A 23,758-nucleotide genomic window follows, 5' to 3' on the forward strand; every position below is an offset into this window, starting at 1 on the left:
GGGCACCTAGAGGATGGACATTTTTTTCATCTTAAAATAATAAAACATATAATAATATACTAGTAAAATGTACTCAATTCTTTAAAAATAATATTGATATCACAAACTATAAAAGAGAAGAAAATAAGAACAAAACTCAATCGTATATATTAATAATAATGCTTGAATTACCTCTAATTTAGAGAAAAAATCATCTAAATCAATGCAAGACGATGTATCACGAGGAAAGATTTCTGCAGAAGTACTAAAGTAGTGATACTTTTACATCATTATCATCATCCACAAGAACATTCTAAGCCCTAAATTATGAAGGAATGTAAGTATTGGAATAAAAGTAAGGCCGGAGAAGTCTAACTTGCTAACCAGAAAGTGATCATGGGGCGATTGAATGAAAATCAAGATAATTTCTGACCGTGAGCCTCCTGGTGACCTACTTCGACGTCAACGAACGCAGCAGGACGCAATCACTAACATATTTGCTGATTTTTTTGATTAAGATCGTTTCTAAATTCTAACGAGGTATGGGTACGCGGAGGACGCAAACTCCGCTAACGACTAGGGCACCTGATCGCGCTTGTTCGCGGCTCTTCTTCCCTCTGACTACTGGGCCTAGAGTTCTTTATTACAGAGAGACTTGGGATGAAGCCACCAAGGATTGGTAACGACGCTGCAACTACACATATATCTGGGGTTGGGCCATCTGCAACAGTGGAATCTGCGCGCACAGCGGCGTACCTGAAATCCCTTTGACAGAAGTCTGCCGTTCTCGCATAATCCGGCGCAAGGCTGCCGGTTTGGAGTCGGAAGGCCCGGAACCGGACCTACACCAGCGCAGGGAACAAGGATGGAGGAGATCTGATCAAGCAGTCTCGTACGATTGATTGTAAACCATGCTTATGATATATCATTATATTATAAATAACCTAATTTTAAACTTATTGGAAACGTTTGTATCCAATGTCCTATTTTATTAGTTATCCGATCCAATTCCATCCTGCCAGTCATATTTTATTATTAGGTACCCTATCAATTTCCATCCTTATTGAAATGCCAGTCCTATTATGGCCTTGTTTAGTTCATTTTGAATTTTGGATTTTTAGATTTTTAAAAGGGAATCTTGCATATTTGAAGTATTAAATATAAATTAATCATAAAACTAAGTATAGATCTTGTCTGTAAACTACGAGACGAATTTAATGAGTCTATCTAATCCATCATTAGAGCATGTTTACTGTAGATTTACTGTAGTAATTTAGTGTTTAATCATGCCCTAATTAGGCTCATTAGATTCGTTTCGTGATTTACCGTCTATTTGTGTAATGCGATTTATTTTTCAACTATATTTAGTACACCATGCAAGCGATTTACAAAAAATTTGTATTTTGGGTTTTTGGATCTAAACAGAGCCTATATTAGAGATCCTATCCATTTCCCTCCTTATTCTGTCCACGTCGCCGTACAATGATAGACACAGAATATTTCAAGCTTGACCGTTCATCTTGGAATATTTCAATAGAAGACAGCCATCGAGCACCCTGAGAGAATGAGACCCCCGAATTAGGAGTTCAGGACAAGGGCCAGGGCCAAGCCGAAGGCCAACACAACGAGCACATAACCACTTTTTTAACTAAGTCAAGCAAACTATAATGTTTAGAGAGCATCCTCACATAGAAGTTAGAACGAAACTGGATGGCAGCCAAAGAACAACGTTGCAGGTAAATTATAGGTCTTACATCATAAAACAACCCAAAAGCTTCTGCTAAGATATCATGCCACGATCATCATGGGGCTTCACCATGAACCGACCTTAGTTGGTAGGTTGCCCAGCATTTTAATCATCCATTGCCATAGTACTCCCACGGGTGCATCAGTATTTAGGCCGCTTATGGGGAGTACCCTCACCACTGTTCTCATGCAGCTTTCGGTTCAGCCTTGGACTGCGCCTGATCACTGTTCTCATGGTGGGACTGGACACAGAGGTCATATGGTCTTGAGCAATTTGCTGCGACTCTCCATGCAACTTAACCTTGTCACATACTTCCGCTTGTTCTGCTTCATATGCTTTCTTAGCTTTCCTAACCAAGGACCCCAACATTTTTTTCTTCGCAATCCTCAGACGATGGTTAGACACAACTGCGTGGTAGGTACTCAACCAACAGACCTTAACTGCGACACCTTTATATTTAGGTGCATCACCTTTCAACTTTGATACCACATCTTCTGCAAGAACCTGAAAGGAACATGATTTAGCACATTATATGATATATACAATCTTCCATGAAATGCACACACTGGGCAGCAAAGTATTATTTACCTCATGAAAATCGGTGAGTTCTTTAGGGCAACATATCACCTTAACAGCTATCGCAAGCTTCAGTATGTCCCAATCCTCACAAGCAATGCCAGAAATATCTCTAATGTAGAGACCAGCATCGCGCAAGAGTCCTAACTTATTCTCATCATCAGCACCACAATGAAACAAGGCGCATGCCGCCAAAAAAATCTTCTCATTGACCTGGATACAGAAGGCAATGCTTCATAGCTAAAAGAAAATTTAAAAGAGTCTTTCTATGAAAGCTTCAATCCCAAACATTGGTCCGTTCAATAAAGGTTTCCAAGTCCAGAGCACACAAGCTACATATAAGGTAATACTAAATAGTAGGGAACTATAAATCAGAAAGCATGTCAAGTCCAACTAGTGAACTCACCATCTCTGGTTTGACATCATATCCACGATTACTCAGGAACTTCATTAGTCCTTGACTCATTGGTAAGCGGTCCTCTTTAGTCAGCTTTGATTTTTCTTCATCCACTAATGTGCCCATGTGTTGTTGTATGCCCCACATTATCTCCAACACAGTTTGACAACACATGCGGCAGGGTATTTTCTGAAAGGAGTCACGGGAACAATGGCACTCAAAGTTGTTCAAAAATATAACTATACAAGACAAGGAGCAAATACTGACCAACACTGATTCAATGATCATTCTATACTCAGGCTTTCCAACATACAAGTTCATCCCAGGTTTGTGCCACCTGTTGATCAGACCAGCAAGCTCGCTGTCAACACCATCACCATTGATGGCTCTGGATTTGTCCTCAAAAGATAGAAATCCCTTTGCAAAAACCATCTGATCACAAAGAAATAAAAGCAACCATATTCATGGGCACAAACAAAACATTTAAGTACCATGCACGTCTCTGCATTGATTGACTGATTGATTATTTAGAATCCTTGAACCTATGGTGACATTTTAGCAAAACTAGCATCATGCTGCATGCTTAGAGTTGGGGAGAAAATTAAATGTGTTTTGAGGCTGCTAGTGAACAATGAGCTCGAGTTCATATCTATTATCTTATTATTTGGCCAACAAACGGAGCCTCCACGTTCGCTCTCAAGGTGTAGAAATTCTCACGTTAATTGGAGAAAAATAAAAAAATAAAAATTACCCACCACTGCCATTATGATAAAATTAGTCTAAAATACCCCTATGGCTAATTAAAAATCACCCACCAATGCCATTATAAAAAAAATTAAATATAAAATACCATTTAGCTATGTATCAGTTATAAACATATACCATTAATAAAAACTAAAGCTAACAACAATCAATCAAAATAAAATGAAAATAAGAATACTTATATGCATAATATTATTAAAGCTCAACAAATCAAATTGTTATTATAGGTATATCATATTTGAATTGTTTTAACCAATAATAAGACATAATGTACGATAATCAACAAGGTGACGTATGATAAAAAATAGTATAATCTTTAAGTAAGGATACAACGACAAGCACATTTTTAAATTTTCAATGCTAGCCGCGCAAATGCGTGGGCTATACGTCTAGTTCTCCCTCAATGCAAAGATGGCTACTTGGACTAATTCAACAACAAGCATATAAGATAACGATAGCAATCAGAAGGGAAAGCAAGGAAAGTTGTTGGAACTAACCATATTTGCGCGGCTGGGGCTTCCAAACTCTGCCCAGAGATTCTGTAGGAGACAAATGATAGAATAGAAAATTAGGTCATTGGCATAGACCACATGAGCAAGCAAGGACGTCGTTAATGGAGGTTGGAAGGAAGAACATTACATCCATACGATCAGGTAGGTAGCATAGAGCACCATTAAAAGTGAAAAGTGCGAAGCCAGAGGGCGTCTCAAACAGCAGCAACATTAACCCACGACACGGCAAACTGTCGACTGAAGGCAAGAAGTCACGCTAAACTTAAGCAAGCAGGATTGAAAAGAAAAAAACACACATAGACAAATCGACAGCAGATAGCTGGCTCACCTATAGAGGCATTTTTTTTTCGCCTTCTCATCAAGGTGAAAGACTCCAATTTGACCATCACTATCGTCACTATCGCCGTTGTCAGAGCTAATGCGAAAGTTGTTGTTAGCAAAAAAATTATAACTGTTGCCACTAGATAGTGACGACGACGACCACGACGATGATGGTGATAATGATGGTGATGAAGAAACAGTACGAGGAACACTCTGACTAGCACCTTCACTTGCCTTACTCTTGGATCCTGTCAAAGAATAAACAACGCAAAGATGAGGACAACTTAGAGCAGGTATTCTAATCGGCGGAGAGCCGGCTGAATGCCTATGTGTCCCATGAGAGAAGGAGGCCGGCGGTCTGCCAGGCGCCCGCTTGAGCCGGCTGGGAGGACATGCACGTGCTGTCATTGGTCAAGACCGTGGGACCCACCACCATCCAGGACTCCCTTGCAGCCGGCGGCCGGCTGGCTTATAAGTCTTGCTCTTAGGCTGACCACAGCGGAGGGAGCAAGAGCAAATTTGCTCTCTCCTCGTTTCCCACGCCCTCTCTGTCTACAGTGCCAAACAGTACATCTACAGTGTCGAACAGTGTATTTGCTCCTTCATTTGCTCCCTCCACCGTGGACGGTCTTAGGCACCCGCAACGGCTGGCTAGTTGACCGGTGATTTGATTTTTTAATCAATGAACAGTAACTGCACAGTAGTCGCTATCGAGGAGCAGAGCGCTAGCTCGCTCACAGCTCCAGACGCCTCCCTCTCATACGCACGGGATTCAAGATTGGCCAAATCGCCGTGCGACCCCGCCGCGCCACGCACCGCTGCTCCGCCCTACCACTCTGCGCGCCGCCGCCGCCGCCGACCCGAGGACGCCTCAGCACGCGCCCCGCCGTGGCCCCATCGCGGCCGCCGCGCGTGCCCCGCAGCGGCAGCGCCGTGGCCCGCCGAGGCCCCTGCCGCTCCGTTCCACCGCCGCCGCGGGGAGGCCGGCGCGCGCGGGCGAGCGGAGGGAGGGCCTGGGAGGAGTGGATGGACCTTGGAGAGGAAAGGGAGAGGGCGGAGAGAGAGAGAGGAGGGGTGCCGGCGGAGGGAGGAGCGAGGAGGAGGAGGGGCTCCTGCGCGCCGCCGGCCAGAAGGTTTTTGCTCTGCGCGCGTCGGCGAGGCGCCCCAAGCGCCGTCGCAGCCCGCCGTGCGCGCACCCGCCGCCTCCCGCAAGCCCGCCGCTGCGCGCTGCGCTCACTGTCGCAGCCCGCCGTGCACGCACCCGCTGCCTCCCGCAGGCCCGCCGCCGCGCGCTACGCTCGCCGTCGCAGCCCGTCGTGCACTCACCCGCCGTCGCGCGCTGCGCTCGCCGTCGCTGCCCGCCGTTTGCTCCCCCGCCGCCTCCCGCAGGCCCGCCGTGCTCGCCCGCCCGCGGCGGTGCGGCTCGCCCGCCCACGGCGGCGCCGAGCTCGCCCGGCCGGTGCGGTGCGCGGATTCGGGGAGGGAGCTCCGCCGCTCGCCGGCGTGGGCTGCAGGGGAGGGGTGCGGTGCGGCCCGCGGCTCACCGGCGGGGGATGCAGAGGAGGGGTGCCGGCGGAGGGAGGGGGCATGGCGGCGGATGGAGGGAGGCCAGGAGAGAGAATGTGGGAAGGGGGAGGGCGCGGTGGATTAAAAAAATTTCTGACGTGTGGAGCCCACGCCTGGTAGTTGGTATAGAGGATGATATATTGAGGATGACGGGTGCGGGAAAATTGGATGTAAAGAAGAGAATCTTGACGATCAGATAGGGATATTCTTTTTAGAGGATGAAAATAGAGTACCACAAATGCAAATAGCCTTATGCTAGTACAAATGCTACTGCTTACAAATTTCAAATACACTTCTACTGCTACTGGCTAGTGCCGTACTACTACTAATTTCTAGTAGTATTATATTAGGCCAATTTGGTAGCGCTCCGGCTCCGGCTGCTCTCCCTCTCCATCCGCTGGCGTCTCCTATCTCCATCTGCCACGCTCCTTACTCGTTTGGCGGTCTACAGCGGCCCCTTCCCTTCTCCCTCTCCTCTCTCTCCCTCCCTCCCCATGGCCCAGGCCCTGGCTGCTGTAGTGGCGGCGCAGGTCGGACCTCACGCGCGCTCGCTCCCCACACTGAAGCTCCACAGAGCCCTCGTCTGGGTTGCGTTGCTCGTCCCCATCGTGGACGGGTTATGGCGGGTACATGGAAGAGAAGGCCAAGGTGCGGGGGACACCAAGCACAAGCGGCGTCCTCCGGCCATCTATCTACCTGCATCCCTGACCTGGCAAATTGATTCTACACATAAACGATTTCAGTGATTCATTCTGATTCACAAGAGGAAACAAGGGGATCGATCGATTCAACAGAGGGATCGATTCACAAGGCGTACCTGAAACCCCTTCGACAGAAGGCTGGCGTTCTCGCATAATCCCGCGCAAGGCTGCCGGTTTGGAGTTGGAAGGGCCGGAACCGGAGCGCCCTCTTCCCTTTGGCGGCATCCTCCACCGGTGCAGGGAAAAGCAAGGCTGGAACAAATCTGATCAATTGGGGGCCGGATGCAGGGCCGAGCCGCCGCTTATAGAGGGGCGGCGCCTGACACCCGATTCAATCGACTTTCAAAATTTGCCACCGAACTCATGAATTTCTTCGACCTAGGGGTTTCTCGCAAGTTTCCATCTTTTTCTTTCCTTTTCATATTTCATTCCTTTTTCTTTGTACATGAACCTTATCTTTTCTTTGTGCTCTGGTGACGACGTTCTTTGGCTACGCGTAGCTTGGAAATCCTCCAGGTCCAAGGACTCCGACTCCGACTCCAACTCCGATGGCGAGCTGAACGAGGGCGGCACGATCACACCTTGAACGACCTCTCCTCCGCGCGCATCATCAGCTCAGCGGCGGCGCCCCAAGGATCTCCGGCTTCGAGCGCCGGTGCCGCCGGCACCTCGGTCCGCCTCGGCTCGACGAAGCTCGGCTGCACCGCGTGCTTGGCGGCACCCGTGGCCTCGACCCGCTGCAGCCTGGCGGGCTGCTGCCACTGCCGGAACAATGCGGCGAGCGCGAACTGCTCCGCCGGCCGGCGCACACCGTGGCCCTCCCCGCGGCGGCCGCGCGCGCCATCACGTGCTGCAGGTTCTTGCTCAGGCTGGCCGTGGCCGCGCCCGAGGCGCCGCACCACTGGGCGCGGTCCGCGAAGTTGGTCCGCATGCTCTCGACGCGCAGCGCGCGGGCTGCCTCGTCATAGGCGCGCGCCGCCGCCTCAGTCCTCGCCCGTGTCGAACGTGCCCAACCACAGGCGTGCGCGGTGGCACATGTAACAGCCATATGCTAATTAACAAATTAAATATGTCATCATGTGTATTATTAAGCATAATTAGCTCACACTTAAAGAGAGAATTAAACCTTAGGCTAGTCCGCTGCTTTCGGTAGTGGCGGACAGTCCGCCCCTATATGGCAGACGGTCCGCGGCTATGCCACGTGGGCCGACCACGATTCACCTCGGACACATCGACCTTCCCTGCCACATCACCCACCCGCGGACAATCCGCGCCACACTCGCGGATGGTCCGCTAGTGCACCCCCGATGCATGTCATGCGCGCAGAGTCTTGGCGCCACGTCCCACCCCCGGCCCCACTCGTCAGCCCGGGCTCTCCATTTCCCCAGCACCCCTCTGCTCTCTCTCTCCCCATCCCACTCTCCCCAAGACCTCTCTCTAGCCAAGCCATGGAGGAGCTCCCCTTCCTCCTCCCTTTCCATTGAAGATCTACATCGCCGGAGCATCGCCGGAGGACGCCAGGGGACGACGTTGGCGAGCTGCACCACCCCGATCTCCTCTTCTTCCTTGGGGAGGGGCTTCCCCAACAAGCTTCTTCCTCTACTCCATCTCCTCTTTTAAGCTCCAAGCAAGGAAGACGACCCGAGCTACCCCAAGCCCTCCCCGTTGTCTTGAAGCCCTTGCCGGTATCCTACCCGACGCTGGTGAGTGTTTTCCCTTCCCGATCCATCCCCATTGCCCTAGGATTTGGAGCCAAGAACTCACCTAGAGCACAATCACCATTGATGACCTAGAGCTTCGAAACCCTAATGCATGTGAGATTTAGTTACCAAAGTGAACTCCCTAAGCTCCCAGGAACCTCTAGGAACAAACCCCACCCCAAACCGTGGCCGGAATCGCCAGCGGCGAACTCGCCGGTGGGCCTCGGCCGTGTCGCGGACGGTCCGCCCGACATGGCCGGACGGTCCGCCAGATCCCAACCCAAACGAACAGAGCCTCTGCATGATTTCCAGCCTTTCAAAATTGAGAGGCGGACGGTCCGCCTATTCCACGCGGACGATCCGCGATTTAGTCAGAGAGCATGTTTTCACCCCAACACGGTCCACGACTAACCGGCGGACGGTCCGCCACTTGGTCCGCCGTTCAGACCGGACGGTCCGCTCCATTAACCCGGATGGTTCGCCCTTGCCTGCTCAGCACCCTTGCACTCGTTCATGCACAACCCACCCGTGTACCTTATGTCCAGTCCTTATACCATAGTTTGGTGCTACTAATACATGCCTCCTCATGTCATTTACACATCATAGCATACACTCATGACATACTCATTTATCAATCATCATTTGCATTCGTGTAGAGACCGTGACGCCGGAGCAAGAGGAGGGTGAGCCGGAGCCCGTGGGAGACGACGCTTCTTTTGAGGCTCAAGGCAGGCACCTAAGCATTCTTTCACCCTATACTTTGGATCAATGAAGTTTACATATGTGTCTTGATTGTGCATGAGTTATTATGTTTATGTATCAATGTTTGCTTAGAACCTAATTGATGCAGTACCAACCTTGCCTAGGATGATCCCTCATAGTTGAGTATGCTTGTCTAGGAGTCACGGATTAAATGCTTAGCCATGCTTAGCTTCGGTAGAAGACGAGCGGTGGCAAGGCACCACCACTCGCGAGTTATATGATGTTTGAATAATTATACACTCCTAAATGATGATGAATAAAATGTGAACAACTATAAACTGTGATTCGGACTTGAGCAAGAATGGTAGGGCTGAGCAAGAATTCGGACTTGAGCAAGAATTCGGACTATGATGGAATGGAGTCCAAATGGTTAGTCTTGCTTGAGTTGGTTAAGGACCATCTCCTTAGTCGCTGGCCTCTTGAGCACCTTTTAGTATAAACCACATGCTTGATAATGGGAAGGCAAGCCAATTAGCATGAGTCACACCTTGCCTTGATCGGATTCGGTGCGGGTCGTGATGGAGTGTGATCGACGGTTTCGGTGCACTTGTCCTTCCCGACCGTTCGCTCATAGTCAGTTGTGTTTGTGTGAACGGTTGAGGTATGATTCAACCCTTACCCTTGGCCGTGGGTATGGGCGTTGGGCTTAGCCTCGTGTGGGTAAAGTTGTACCCCCTGCAGGGTCTTTAATCTATTGCAATAGCTGCGCTCTCGGACAGTGAGCACGCTCTTTGAGGTTCGCACCAATGTAAAGTTTCGTGATGAGTTCATGGAAGATTGATCTCGAATTGTATAGGATCACTTTACTTATGCAATTGTAGTGATGTATGACTTAGAAATTATAGATGCTTGTCTTTTGCTTATCAACTTGATCAAAGATAGATGCCTTTTTGCAAAACCAATTAAATACCATGACCCAACCTTGCTACTAACCAAATGCATTCTCCTTGAGGTTGGGATATATGTACCCATGTTGGATAAGTCCTGCGAGTACCCTTTGTACTCATGGTGCTATCGTTAAGTTGATGCAGGTGACGCGCAGCCGGAGGCCGTGTTCGGCTACTTCTACCCCGCGGACGGAGGTGCGGGTGAGGAGAAGGGCACTATCGGCATATAATGTTTACCTTCTATTTTGCGTTATGTATGGAGTGCTTATGTCGTAGACTTTCCGCTGCAAACTATGAAAGACTTGATGTAATGTAACTTGAACTTCTATTGTAATATAACTTGTGCGCTGGACGTGTCTATGTGATGGTATTACTGTTGTGCTAGTGGAGTGTGTTTAAATCTTGGGCGGTGCTCATGACACATTCTAAGAACTACCGGGGTTAGTCCTCTCTAATTGAGTTGATCAATGGACGATAACTCGATTAGGTGGGATTAACTTGGGCTGGTTCCTCACAGCGGAGGTGGCGACGGCTGCGGATCCGGCTTAGGCCGAAGGGGCTCTCGTGGAAAGGCCGCGCCGTCGCGAGCCACGAGTGTGAGAGGTGGTGGTGACCGCCGCAGCAGTAGAAGGGCAGGCAGCTCAGGCAGAGGCGTGGCCATGGCCATAGGAGGGGCTACCTCTACTCGCGTGCTGCGGATTCGTCGCCTAATAACCATCCGGGGCAGTCATGCAGGAAGATCAAGAGGAAGGAGCTGAGGTCCAAGCGCAATGACGTCTCACAGCAATGGTGACGGCGGCGGAAAGGAAGCACCAACAAACGGCCAGCCAGACTCGGGCTCTTCCCAAAATTTTATTAATTAGTATTAAATATGAATAACTGATAAAACTCATTCCATAATCTCCGAGTAAAATTATGAGACAAATCTAATGAATCTAATTATATAAGAATTAGACAATATTGTGCTACAGTAAACAACCTCTAATGATAGATTAATTAAGCTTAATAGATTCGTCTCGTAATTTCCCGTCCATTCGTGTAATTAGTTTTATAATTAGTCTATGTGTTAATACTCCTAATTAGTGCCGTAAAAGTTCTCAAAAAAAATTTTGGTACTAAACGCGCTATCATTCAGGTGCGTCCAGCTTGATAGATATGAGGATAAGGGTAAACTTGTCAGTTCAGGTTATAACTTATAAGAAATAAGAAAAGGAAAGGTAACGATGAAAAAAGAAGAGAAACCCGTGCTCGTGCCATGTCGTGCCGGAATATATATGTAGGCGATGAGGTCACCTTTGGAGGAAGTTGACGTGTGATTTTGAAGTTAAGGGACCAAAATAAAGTTTTGGTCAAGGGCTTCCCAGGGTCGTTTGATTCACCTGCAAGGAAGAGGAACGTGGATATAGCTCCTTTACGTGCACTGGTGCAGCGACGCCTTGTCTCATTCATGTGGATACAGTGGCGGATGCAAGATGAGAGGCAAGGGGGGCTGAAACAATGGAGATGTTGATTTGTGTGAAAATTTAATGGTGATTTGATGCTTTTGGTACATTGTTTTACGTGTAATTAGGGGGGGCTGGAGCCCCCCTAGCCCCCCTGCTGGATCCGCCGCTGTGTGGATATGCATCCATTGCTTCTGTCTTCTTTTTACAAAAACGCAATACAAATGTAGATGCTCAGATATGCAGATTCCTTATCTGTTGGTCGATGGTGCAGGAGAGGACCTGCGAGGCTACGACTCAACTCTGAGGGTATATATACGCTGTCTTGATTACCAGACCAACGTAGACATGCTTTATTGCAGCAAAACGCAAATGCATTTGTTTTAACACAATGTCCATGCCATGACATATGCAAAAATCAATCAACGTACACCAAAAAAGTCTTGCACCGTCCCAAATGCATCTTCCATTTGCTAGGTCAGGTCCATGTTCAGTTTTGCAGGAACTCCTTGAACCAACGGGCTGAGTTCTTGGGGTACCGCTTCAACCCGTCGTTGTAGTCCACGAAGTTTAGCCCGAACCGGACTGTGTAGCCATACACCCACTCGAAGTTATCTAGCAGCGACCATGCGAAGTATCCTTTCACATTTGCTCCATCCCTGTGAGTTGAGGAAGTCAAATGTAATGCTGTCAGGTGTCATCAACTGGCATAGGCAAATTTACTAGCAACTGGGTCCGTTGTGTGGTGTAAAGCTAGATAGAGAGATCCGACCTTATAGCACTTAACAGGGCAAGGAGGTGCTTGTGGTGGTACTCTATGCGAGTGTCGTCCTTCAGGGCTTCCTGGAGTGGCAAGCTCATGTTGTTGGCTTCGTCAAAGCCTGTATAGAAGAAAGAATGTTTTCAGATTGTTTCAGTTCTCATTTCCCCCTTCCTAGTTGAGGAGACTAATAAATACTTTTATAAAAGGGGAAAGTCCATTTTACACCCTTGAACTATCGCAAAAGTCCGATTTTCAGCCTTAAACTACAAAACCAGATAAAATAGACCATCCAACTATCTAAACCGGGCAAATTAGGCCCTTTGGGTGGTTTTGAAGGTGATTTTCCATTTTATAAAATTTAAAAATATTCAAATTTAAACTAGAAAATTCATAATTGATTCATTTTAAATAAAAAATATGAAATGGGTATAAATTTTTTTTCTAAAATTGTACTTGTCATTTATTCGAATCCATTTTTTATGTTCATAGTATTTGGTTGCTTGGAGTTATGCCTATTATTTTTTAATAAATGAGATTCAAATAGAGCAATAATAGATAGATTACATTTTAAAAAAAAATTGAAACTAGTTTCATATTTTTTAGTTTTGATTTTATAGATCTCATTAGAATTTTTAATTTTTCTTAAAAAAACAAAACCACATTCGAAACCACTCTAAGGGTCAAATTTTTCTGGTTTTGATAGTTGAATGGTCTATTTTATCCGATTTTGTAGTTTAAGGTTGAAAATCAGACTTTTGTGATAATTCAAGGGTGTAAACCGGACTTTTTATTGAACGGAGAAAATTCTAAGTTATACTCCATTCGTTCTCAGATGGGTATCATTTAAGGAATGCTTGTAATTAAGTTTATACATAAATTTGGCCATTCATATAAACAAAATTTAAGATTTGCCATATAAAATTGGTGCTAGTTTTTCTTTCTTTTAACTGAACTCTTTTAACTAATCTACTGTTGAAGATCGTGTTAGTGTCCAAAGCGACAGATGAACACGAATAAAGGTAGTGTACCAAATAAGTAGATGGCATGGTATGACACTGAATCACCCGCTCTATCAATAAAGGTAATACTTATTGATTAAAAGTTACCGTTTTCAGTGATGTAGATAGTAGGGTTGCCATAGTTTTCCTTAACATAAAGTAGAAGCTCACTAAAGCCTCGAGGGTACACGTAGAGCCAAGGACTAGCAGCCTACATATATGTTGGTTATGCAAATAAATCAACACACATAAAATGGGCTGGAAATCAATCTGTTACAAGGAAATGATAAGTTACCTGGGGACCTATGGGGACACCATTTCGAATACCTAATATAATCATAAGAGGTCAGAAAAATATATTACAAGTAATTTTAGTTTGAAATTAAATGTAAAATACTAATTATGAATAATTTAAAAGTAGGGAGTCAATTGAGGCAATAGAGATTGCAGTTAACATATAACAGCATGCATGTCGCAAATGCTATATTAATACTGTTAAAATAAAAGTTCTTGTTGCATGGAGTTTTGCTACAACATTATTCTTGTGCAGGAAAAGAATTCATCAATAGTAGACTGTTAAGAAAAGTAGAAGATCCTTTATTTGGCTTGGTGACTCACCCGAAAGATTAGCTTGAGAATCAGTGGTATAGCTAATGTTAAGGCCATTTGCAGGAGGAAGATTAGCAGCATAGTATGTAGTATAGTAGTTGAGTCCGATGAAGTCAAATGCACCCTTGAGCATCTTAGATTGTTTTCTTGTGAATCGTGGCAAGCGATTTCCCACCAATCCTTTCATGTTGAGTGGGTAGTCACCTCCAACAAGGGGGTCCATAAACCTAGGAGGATATGGCTAGTAAGTTTTGTGTTCTTTTCCTCAACTTTAGTGACAAAATTATGTGATGGTCACAATTTTGTAGAGAATGTACCATCCAAATGTGAAATCCAAGGCACGTCTCGCTGCATCATTGTTGGATTTGGATGGGGACGAAGGGAGAAACCAAAGTGAGTTTAATGATATTCCCATCTTCCCTCCTTGGACCGCCTGCATGCAAATGTGAGCAATGCGTACAGATCATGGTCAAGGTGAAAATCATTTGGCAAATGTAATATATTCTTCTTATCATTCATATGAAGTGATATTCTGTTTGGGATTTAGTATATACAAAACCATGGCCTAACTATCACAACTTATATCTTCTCATATTAAACTGTACGCGTTCTGAACTTGATCCATAAACTAGAAGATCGGCATAGGAGATATGGCCAGTAGTAGATCTTTCTACTTGAGAGTGAAAACAGAAAAAAAAATGAGAGTATAGTATAAGATTCAGTTGTGTAATTAAACGAGTTGACTGCATTTGCACATGGTACACCTAGACAGAAACTGAACTCTAAACACGACTAATTTACGTATCAAGCTCAATCTAATTTTTCACACTGCTAATCAGTTCATTCAAAAATTTCAATTGCATGATGGGAGTTTTTCTTTGGGAATCACACCATTCTTTTGAGGAATTGCATGGAGAGTTCATCACCGACCTGGTACTTCTCTTTGTACAAGCGAACTGTTTCTGCATGGGCAAGTAGTTGATGATGACATACAGTGTAAGGCTCCGTTCCTGAATCCCCAGCACTGCAGTTGCCCTGCTCCCATGGCGAGCACCGGGCTGGTGCAAACACTCCAGATGCATACCCTGCTGTGCAGAAGCCTCCGGGTTCATTGAACGTGATCCAGTGTTTGACTCGATCACCAAACTCTTTGAAGCAGACTTCAGCATAGTCCCTGTAGTCGTTACTGCACAATTGCAGTAATGAACGATAAATCATATGGAGAGAAGTTTCTATTGCAATGATGGAAATGGCAATGCACAAGTGTCTGTTTTTATTAGGACTTGTTGTGTAGTTCCTGCGTGCTGGATGAATATTAGTCTGACAGTTTGTAATTAACAAGCTTCAAGATGATAATGTAAACGATATATTCACAAAAAAGACCAGCACAAACAACTCAAGAGAAGCCGCAAATTCAAAAAGAAAAAACTCCTCCGGAGAAGCCTAAGGTCATAACTCACATTATATTAGGACTAAGAAATCCTCCGTATTTGTCTTCTAATGCCTGAGGTGAGTCGAAGTGAAAAAGGGTCACAAATGGCTGCACCCCTGCAAACTAGATGCATAAGATTGCATACAATTGGATTGTAATAGGCTAACCAATGGATCAAGACATGCAGGGATACCTTTCAACAAGAGTTCATCAATCAAATTGTTGTAGTATCTCACACCTTCTCTGTTGACTCCACCGCTCAGACTTCCATCTGCCATTAGAATTGCAGATAGTTAAATTTGATACAATGGATCTGCCTACACTTTGGAATATGTCCAAGGCAGTGTGACCTAGAACGTCTAAGCATTAGGTTGGTTACTTGGAAGAATTCTTGTCCATGAGATGGAGAATCTGTATGCATCCATTCCCATGTCCTTCATGAGGCGCACATCTTCCTGCAATTTTGCGGCAAGTCCTCCCCATGGATCAGTGATGTAACATGTTTTTATTGGTAGTTTGGAGAATCTTAAAAAACAGTAGCATAAGCTTATCTGCTTAATGAGACAGAACTAAAGAGACAGCAAAACCTGGAGTATATCCTTGAATTTTTGTAAGGAATATTCTTACTTACTTTGTACAGATGGTAAGAATCCACGGCCACATCCCCATTGCTTCTGTCAATAATTTTATCTGCCATATTAGAAAATTGTTACAGGTTTCAAAATTCAAAGACTGTTCCCTATTGTTTCTTGTCATTTTAATTGGAAATTACAAGTTTCCGTGGTATATCCATAGACTACGTCAAAGCAAGTCATGTTGTGTATACATAGTAGTCTTCTATTCATCTTTATATACATGCCTGGGTGGTGATGGGTGAAGGTGTCCCAGATGCTTGGTCCTCTGCCCCCGTCCATCACGCCACCTTCATACTGCATGATTGTGCCAGCGACTGCTTGGATCAGGCTATATGCTGGTTTTGCTAACTACTCAAGCAAACAAATCGAAGGTTGTATGGCAGATGACAGATGGGAGCTCGACAGACCTCACAGCCCTCCCAAAATGGAAAACAAGAGCAGAGAACTTTCACCTGATAGGAAGCCGAGGATGTCCCGAATATGAATCCCTCAGGGAAGCTTCTCCGGCTGATCGGCGGCAGGGCAGCGCCGTCGTGGGCGCCAAAAGCGACGGCTAGGAGGAGAAACGGAAGTAGAACACGAAGCCCAGCCATTGCTTTTGTGTGTGTGTACATTTGTGTGTGGCGACAGTGAGTGGATCGAGCTTGTTAACAGCTAGGCTCCCTTGGCACCCCCATATGTAAGCTCATGCATCATGCATGGCCGCCCAAAACGTTCCAATTTTTTTTTTTCAGTGGGTGCTGCTGGCCACCGTGATATGGATATGCAAAACAGCTGAAAAATTCTTCGATCTTGCAGGCCGCATCGCTGCCATAACACTACGCTGGGGCCTCAGTTTCTGTATTTTCTTTCGTGAGAAAACGGCAGGAGTTCCACGTGTCTTTGCATTAAGGAACCTGAAAGTTGAAACGCAAACTGACAAAAAGAAAAGAACAGGGAGAAGAAACAGAGACTGAGACACGGCAAGCCTCTTGCCAGCAGAGGCAAGGACGAAAGGAAATGAGTGTGGAATCGGTTGTGCGAACACTTCAACTGCCTTGGCCTGGACGCTTAGATTATGCCGAAACGGTTGGACAAAGTCACCCAGGGTTTCTATATACTCCTATTTTCATAATAGGCATGACACTAGAAACGCTGGCGCGCCGTTGCCGCGCCCCTTTGAATTGGACTCTCTCTTTTTCATCCGGATTCATCGCGTGAGGTCAGCCCAGGGGTTTTAACTGTTTCGATGCTCATGTTTGCAGCTAAAAATATTGTAAAGACCAATCAAAGATCTTTCAACAAATTACTCCTTCCAATCCATTAGCATCATGACAGTAAATCATGTGTAAGGCATGAATGTCTTAGTGAACGGGTTCACTACCGGGTCAGTCTATAACTGATGCTTATAACTGAAAGGGCTATTGAAGCCGAAAAAATGTTTAAATGAAACTGCTCTTCTTCACTTATTAGTTATGGAATTCTGAATCTGCTAAGAATCGAAAAGTCTGATTTCATATATTTCTAGCACGTGGCGTGCAGTCCATATTTGTAGATCCATTTCTTCCTTAAGAAAGAGTCAGGGGATAGTACTATGTATTCTCATATCGCTACCACACTAGTTGTAGCACTCTATTTGCTTATTGTAGCGGCAAGAAGGTAAACAAAACGGAGGGGTTCAATAGCTCCTGTTATGAACACACATCTTACTATTACTAATTGGATGTTCTTTTGGAGCCTTCACGTGAACCCACCTAGGATTCTAGGTGGACACTCTAAAAAAATAGAGAAATCATATAAATTCTCACAAAAATCAGAAACATCCAGCCATCAATCTAACAACTCTAATTATAAAAACCATCGGATCTGTTATCTTTCTTAATAAATTACCCACCTTTGCCATTATGAATATAGACTAAAATAACCCCCTAAACATGTATCTAAATTACTCACCTCTGCCATTATAAAAAAAATCTAAAGTAACCCCCTAATCTTTGTGTAAATTATCCACATTTGTCATTAAAAAATAATACAAATACCCCCCTAAATTTGCATATAAATTATTCAATTATGTCGTTATTATTGCAAGTTAAATTACTCATAAATCTGAACCTAAATTATATAATTATAATAATATATTAAAGTGCACCAATATGAAATTTTAAAATTACTATTTCTATCATTATTAATATAGTATTTATATTATTATTTATATAAAAAATACTACCCACGATATATGTCATCATATATTCATGTTTAATGGAAGAGATAAGAACACCAATTCACAAAAAAATAGTTCAACTAAACATATATTGAATACATATGGAGGTGCACAAAATGAAATCTATTGTAACTAAATAATGAAAATATATATTTTAGAGTATGTGTTAGAATATTTAATAGATGAAAAGGGTGTGAGATGGATAATTATAATTATTAACCTCATTCTTATATTAATTCTAATTAGCCCGTACGGAAGCACGGGTTGATAGACTAGTGATACAAAATTAGCCCTCTGAGTACATACAAACACACATGTCACCGTGCTGATTCTGTATTAGCTGAATATATACTTCATCCAACATATTTGTTATGGAAACAAAGGAATTAGCAATAAGCTAGAGTACCAAACTAACAATTGTTTTAGAGTAAAAAGATTTCCCCCGTTTTACTCTAGAGAATAAAACGTTACGAAACTAATACCTTAACGTGGAACTTGCTTGGGCAATGCAGCATCCAGGGAAGAGATCCTCGGCTCAGCTGCACGACGAAGAGCACGGCATCGGATTGTGGATTGGAATAGATGGCTTGGCAGTCATGTAAACCCGAACATATCCAGATTTTATTAGATGAAATGGTTGGGAGGGGGAAGAGCGATGAATTCCGAACCAACCTCACTAGGGACGCGGCACCGGCTGGTGTTGTAGAAGACAAGAAGCCTCTTTGTCGATGACGACCAGGAGAGTATGCAGATCTCTAGCCAGTTGGAACGAACCATTCATCGAACCATCAGTGGTCTTGTTTGCTTTATGTCATTTTAGGGAATAGTGACACTTTGACCGTTAATTACGGTGCCAAATAAAGTCAGTTTACAAAATCAACTTCAGAACTCCTGCGCTAGGAACATTGAATTCTAATAAGGTCTTTGACCGCGTGATTTGAGGATGATTACTGTAGCATTACTGTAGCTAATCGTCGATTAATTACCATCATTAGATTCGTCGTGAAAAGTTACACTCATCTCTAAAAATGTTTTGCAAATAGACTTTATTTAGTCTTTCATGCGGAGGTTAGAAAAACCATTCTAGAATCTCTAGAATGGGAACCAAACGAGGCCAGTATTTGCAAATCACAGCCGGCTGAAGTCTATGCGCGCTCTCCTTCCTGGCACGCGACCGTCCTTCCGTGCACACCGTCGACGCCGCCCACTGCGTGGTTGCGTTGGTACCTGGCCGCACAACCCTCCTTACCGCGTGCCAGCGCTTGGCCGCGTTGTGCTATAGCCAGAGCTCGGCAATGGGCAAACAAGTCAAGGACGGGCTTGCGCCGAAGCAGGCCGGCAAGCGCCGCCACGCGGTGGAGGCCGAGCTGTAGCGCTGGTGTGTTCAGGAAGCTCCTAGACAAACCTTTGGTTAGCTATCGCTACATCCGTCCGATCAAATATCAGCAGCAATATAACGGCTGAGAAAAAGAGGTGACGTGGCTCAATGGCTGGCCAGATCTTGTCTGCTGGTTTCCTCAGTTAAAGATGTGGCACAACTTGATTGGAGGGGTAGGGATGGGTGATATATTTTTGGGAAAAGTCTAATTTGTACCATGGAATTACCACAAAAATCTAATTTTCAACCTTCAATTATAAAACCAGATAATAAGGGTCATTCAGTTGTCAAAACTAGACAAGTTTGACTCTTTGGATGGTTTCATATTTTTCTAAAAATTTTGGTTAGATTAAAAATCAAAACCAATTCATTAAATCAGAAAAATATGAAACTACCACTAAATTTTTCTAAAAGTATAACCTGTCTAGTATTGCTCTGTTTGAATCTTATTTATCCAAATATAATGAGTATAACTACAAGCAAACAAATACTAGGAATGTAAAAAAATGGGATCCGAATAATTGACAAGTATAGTGCCAATAGATAAGCGACATTTTATTGAAACATGCTAATGCTCATTTCATTATTTATTTAAAATGAATTACTTATAATTTTTTAGTTTAAACTTGGATATTTTACTTTTTTACAAAATGAAAAAAAACACTTGTGAAACCACCCAATGAGTCAAATTTATTCGGTTTCAACAATTGGATAGCCTAAGTTATCCGGTTTTGTAGTTGATGGTTGAAACTCAAACTTTTATGATAGCTCGAGATGTAAACTGGATTTTTTTCCTTTATTTTTTACCTGAAATCGCTACTCCTTTTTTATTTCATTTGAACCACCATTTGGCATAATAAATTCAACGAAATAGTATCTAGTAATTCTATATTCTACATTTTACTTTAAATGTTCAACATTAAGATTGTACTACTTAATGTTTCTTAATACGCATGGTTAACATTTTAATATGTTGACTTAAGTTTCATACATATTTTGGATATACTTCTAACATGAACCACCGCACCATAGCCCACATATATAGGGTGGCCACCATAAAAGGGACATGTGTGCATCATTTATCCTTAGAGAGCAGGTCCCAGCTGGTGAGTTGGACAAATGTAATTGTAAAACAGCAGAAATAAACTGCAAGTGTCTCTTCTCTCAAATAAGGAAAAAATCAAGAAAAATAAAAAAATATACACAATGTTTAGATATTATTTTTCTCTTATACTATCTTTTATCATCACTATGAAACCCATTGCCACATAAAAGTACTATGAGATATAAATATAATAGATGCATGCATACAATTGCCTAGTTGTTGATCAACATACATACAATTTGAATTTTCCTAAATAGAAAACAATCCAACATTTGTATATTCTACTTTTTTGCTTTAAAAATCTAACATTAAGACATGCAGGGTCATAGCGTTGTGTTGAAGTGAGATGACACTACTAGAAAAGAGGTCATCAGTCCACCTCAAAAGTACTGGGACAAAAATGACTCAATATTAGTTCTAGCATTAGCATTGGGTAATCTTTGTTCCGGTAGTTTTGATGTGGATGGAAAGGTCCATGGACCCTTTAGTACTGGATGGTAACACCATCCCATACCAAAGGCTAGATATTGGTACCGGGTGGTGTACCATCCGGTACTAATGGGTGTAACATCCCGGTACCTATGTTTAGCCTTTGGTACCGGGTGGTGCCTAAAGGTGCTCCACAGGTTACTTTAAAAGAAAAATATCTCTCTCTTAATCACAATTGTTGTGTATCTGAGATAGTAAGTGAGCTGCACGTGAGGCAAGAGGTCATGGGTTTGAATCCTGGCCATTGCACCCTCGCGTTTTTACCAAAAGATCCCTTTAGTACCGGGTCATCCACTCGGTGTTAATGCCTCTAACCTTTAATCTCGGATGCCTACACCGGTTGTAAGAATCAGTACCAAAGGGCAATCTCAACCGGTGCTTGACGGTGTAAGATTACCGCTAGCAGGGATTACTGGTAATCCCCATTTAGAAATTCGGCCAGGGTATAAACCGCGCAAGAATCTCCCCTAAAGAAGCGAGTTTGAGACGGTGGATTTAGACAGGTTCAGGCCGTCCGGAGGCGTAATACCCTACGTCCTGTGTGTGTGGTGATAGGTTTTTTGATGATTCCAAGTTGGGAAGCCCAAGCCCGGAACTTATGTACTAGTTAGGTCCCGAAGAGATTGGTCCCATTACATGTCCTGGGATTTTTCTATTTATAGACTACATCTGCCTTCTCTATTGCTCTCTAACTAATTTGAACGTACTCCCTGCATGGCGGGCGCCGTCTTCCAGACTGTCATGTTCCTGTCAGGTAGGCAGGCATTTTGTCGGGCCCGCTGTAGCAACCACCTAGGGTCCCACCACCGTCAGAGCCGTCCGGGGTCACCTCTGGGTAACCTGGGGTGGCCTTAGGCCCTGGCCGGTGGGCCCTCTCATCCCGGAGTGTTTCGGGGCCTTCTGCACGATCCGAGCGCTCCGGGGCATCCCGGGGGGTGCTTGGGGTGGCGCGAGTATGGCCACGTGGAGGCTCCCGGGGTCGTCCGGTGGACCCTCCTGGTCCGGGGCGACCCTGGTCAATCCCGGGACTCCGCACGGGATGAACCCGGTCTTTACCGCAATGGGGCATGGTAAATGGAGGTGGGTTCTAGCCACCGCCAATCTTCAAGTCGATGGGACGGGCAGCTCAGAGATAAGCTGTTCGCCGCCTATCGTCTTATCTTCTGAGCGCACGGCATCCCCGTAATCATAATGCTCTTACGGAGAAGCCGCGCACCCCCTCGGGCCCTGCAGGGAGCCTGGCGGCGAGGCGCCGTAACTGCCTGGTTAAAGATCTTTTTACCAAGCGGGTGTCTTCGAGAGGAAGGAAGCGTCCCTCCGGGTTCCGTGGGCCGGGCCAGGCCCATCCCGCTCTCGGCAGTGCCCATGCCTCGCGTGTGGTCGTTCATGGTGGGGTCCCATGGCCGCGTTCGGCTGACGTCGCCAGCTGGCGCGGCTGGAAGGCCCCGTCCTTCTCAACCACGCATGAGTCCGGGGTCATGGGGACCACGTTCCCATTACGCTGACAGTGCTATAAGCATTTTTTCTAGTAGTGTGAAATAAGACAAAAATAAAAATTCCTTTTCTTTTATTCGACAGGAAAACAAGTAAATAACCATCTGCTCCGTTTCGACCTGGCTTTGAAAGTTAGACTTTAGCCATTACTTTGCTCTTATACTATTTTTTTTCATCACTATGAATTATGAAACCAATATCCCGTAAAAGTACTCTGAAATATAAATATAATTATAGATGCATGCATACAATTGCCTAGTTGTTGATCAACATACATAAAACTTGAATTTTCCTAAATAGAAAACAATCCAACATTTGTATATTCTACTTTTTTGCTTTAAAAATCTAACATTAAGACATGCAGGGTCATAGCATTGTGTTGAAGTGAGATGATACTACTAGAAAAGAGGTCATCGGTCCACGTCAAAAGTACTGGGACAAAAATGACTCGGTACTAGTTCTAGCATTAGTATTGGGTCATCTTTGTTCGGGTAGTTTTGATGTAGATGGAAAGGTCCATGGACCCTTTAGTACTGGGTGGTAACACCATCCCATACCAAAGGCTAGATATTGGTACCGGGTGGTGTTATCATCCGGTACTAATGGGTGTAACATTCCTGGTACCTATGTTTAGCCTTTGGTACCGGGTGGTGCTTAAAGGTGCTCCACTGGTTACTTTAAAAGGAAAATATATTCTTCTTAATTACAATTGTTGTGTATGTGAGATAGTAAGTGAGCTACATGTGAGGCAAGAAGTCATGGATTTGAATTCTGGCCACTGCACCCTCGTGTTTTTACCAAAAGATCCCTTAGTACCCGGTCATCCACCCGGTGTTAATGCCTCTAACCTTTAATCTCAGATGCCTACACCGGTTGTATGAACCAGTACCAAAGGACAATCTCAATCGGTGCTTGACGGTGTAAGATTACCGCTAGCAGGGATTACGGGTAACCCCCATTTAGAGATTCGGCCAGGGGTATAAACCACGCAAGAATCTCCCCTAAAGAAGCGAGTTTGAAACGGTGGATTTAGACAGATTCAGGCCACCCTGAGGCATAATACCCTACGTCCGGGTTCCGCGGGCCGGGCCAGACCCAGCCCGCTCTCGGCGGTGCCCACCACGCCCCGCGCGTGGTCGTTCGTGGTGGGGGTCCATGGCCGCGCTCGGCTGACGTCGCCGGCTGACGCGGTTGGAAGGCCCCGTCCTTCTTAACCACGCATGAGTCCGGGGTCATGGGGACCTCGTTTCCATTACGCTGATAGTGCTATAAGCATTTTTTCTAGTAGTGTGAAATAAGACAA

At 44.8% G+C, this 23,758-nt stretch overlaps 2 protein-coding genes across 2 annotated transcripts; both read right to left on the bottom strand.

The window, feature by feature from the left end:
* Positions 1-1,616: 1,616 nt before the first annotated feature.
* LOC120683712 (probable nucleolar protein 5-1) lies at positions 1,617-4,576 on the bottom strand. The gene is made up of 7 exons (XM_039965805.1): positions 4,302-4,576; positions 4,101-4,210; positions 3,959-4,000; positions 2,967-3,131; positions 2,709-2,888; positions 2,315-2,515; positions 1,617-2,230 (listed from the first exon to the last, which is right to left on the bottom strand). The coding sequence occupies exons 1-7, from the start codon at positions 4,357-4,359 to the stop codon at positions 1,868-1,870; spliced, it is 1,119 nt and encodes a 372-aa protein (XP_039821739.1). The 5' UTR covers positions 4,360-4,576; the 3' UTR covers positions 1,617-1,867.
* A 7,105-nt stretch (positions 4,577-11,681) lies between these two features.
* Positions 11,682-16,516, bottom strand: LOC120683711 (beta-glucosidase 12-like). Its single transcript, XM_039965804.1, has 13 exons — positions 16,242-16,516; positions 16,014-16,083; positions 15,786-15,844; positions 15,534-15,609; positions 15,348-15,425; positions 15,183-15,270; positions 14,653-14,908; positions 14,040-14,155; positions 13,732-13,949; positions 13,409-13,440; positions 13,222-13,324; positions 12,125-12,233; positions 11,682-12,011 (listed from the first exon to the last, which is right to left on the bottom strand). Exons 1-13 carry the CDS (start codon positions 16,401-16,403, stop codon positions 11,843-11,845), a joined length of 1,536 nt encoding a protein of 511 aa, XP_039821738.1. The 5' UTR covers positions 16,404-16,516; the 3' UTR covers positions 11,682-11,842.
* Between the last annotated feature and the right edge of the window lie 7,242 nt (positions 16,517-23,758).

The sequence above is a fragment of the Panicum virgatum genome, chromosome 7N (assembly GCF_016808335.1).
Source record: "Panicum virgatum strain AP13 chromosome 7N, P.virgatum_v5, whole genome shotgun sequence".
Lineage (NCBI taxonomy): Eukaryota > Viridiplantae > Streptophyta > Magnoliopsida > Poales > Poaceae > Panicum > Panicum virgatum.

What these genes read in the sequence shown, in the direction of transcription:
- LOC120683712 (XM_039965805.1), bottom strand. Translation starts at nt 4,359, where the DNA reads ATGGTCAAATTGGAGTCTTTCACCTTGATGAGAAGGCGAAAAAAAAAT. An exon ending in GCCCCAGCCGCGCAAATATG is followed by an intron (nt 3,132 to 3,958) that starts GTTAGTTCCAAC and finishes CTTTGTGATCAG; the next exon opens with ATGGTTTTTGCAAAGGGATT. An exon ending in AACTCACCGATTTTCATGAG is followed by an intron (nt 2,231 to 2,314) that starts GTAAATAATACT and finishes TGTTCCTTTCAG; the next exon opens with GTTCTTGCAGAAGATGTGGT.
- LOC120683711 (XM_039965804.1), bottom strand. Translation starts at nt 16,403, where the DNA reads ATGTACACACACACAAAAGCAATGGCTGGGCTTCGTGTTCTACTTCCG. An exon ending in ATTCTTACCATCTGTACAAA is followed by an intron (nt 15,610 to 15,785) that starts GTAAGTAAGAAT and finishes GCAAAATTGCAG; the next exon opens with GAAGATGTGCGCCTCATGAA. An exon ending in TTCTCAAGCTAATCTTTCGG is followed by an intron (nt 13,441 to 13,731) that starts GTGAGTCACCAA and finishes TGATTATATTAG; the next exon opens with GTATTCGAAATGGTGTCCCC.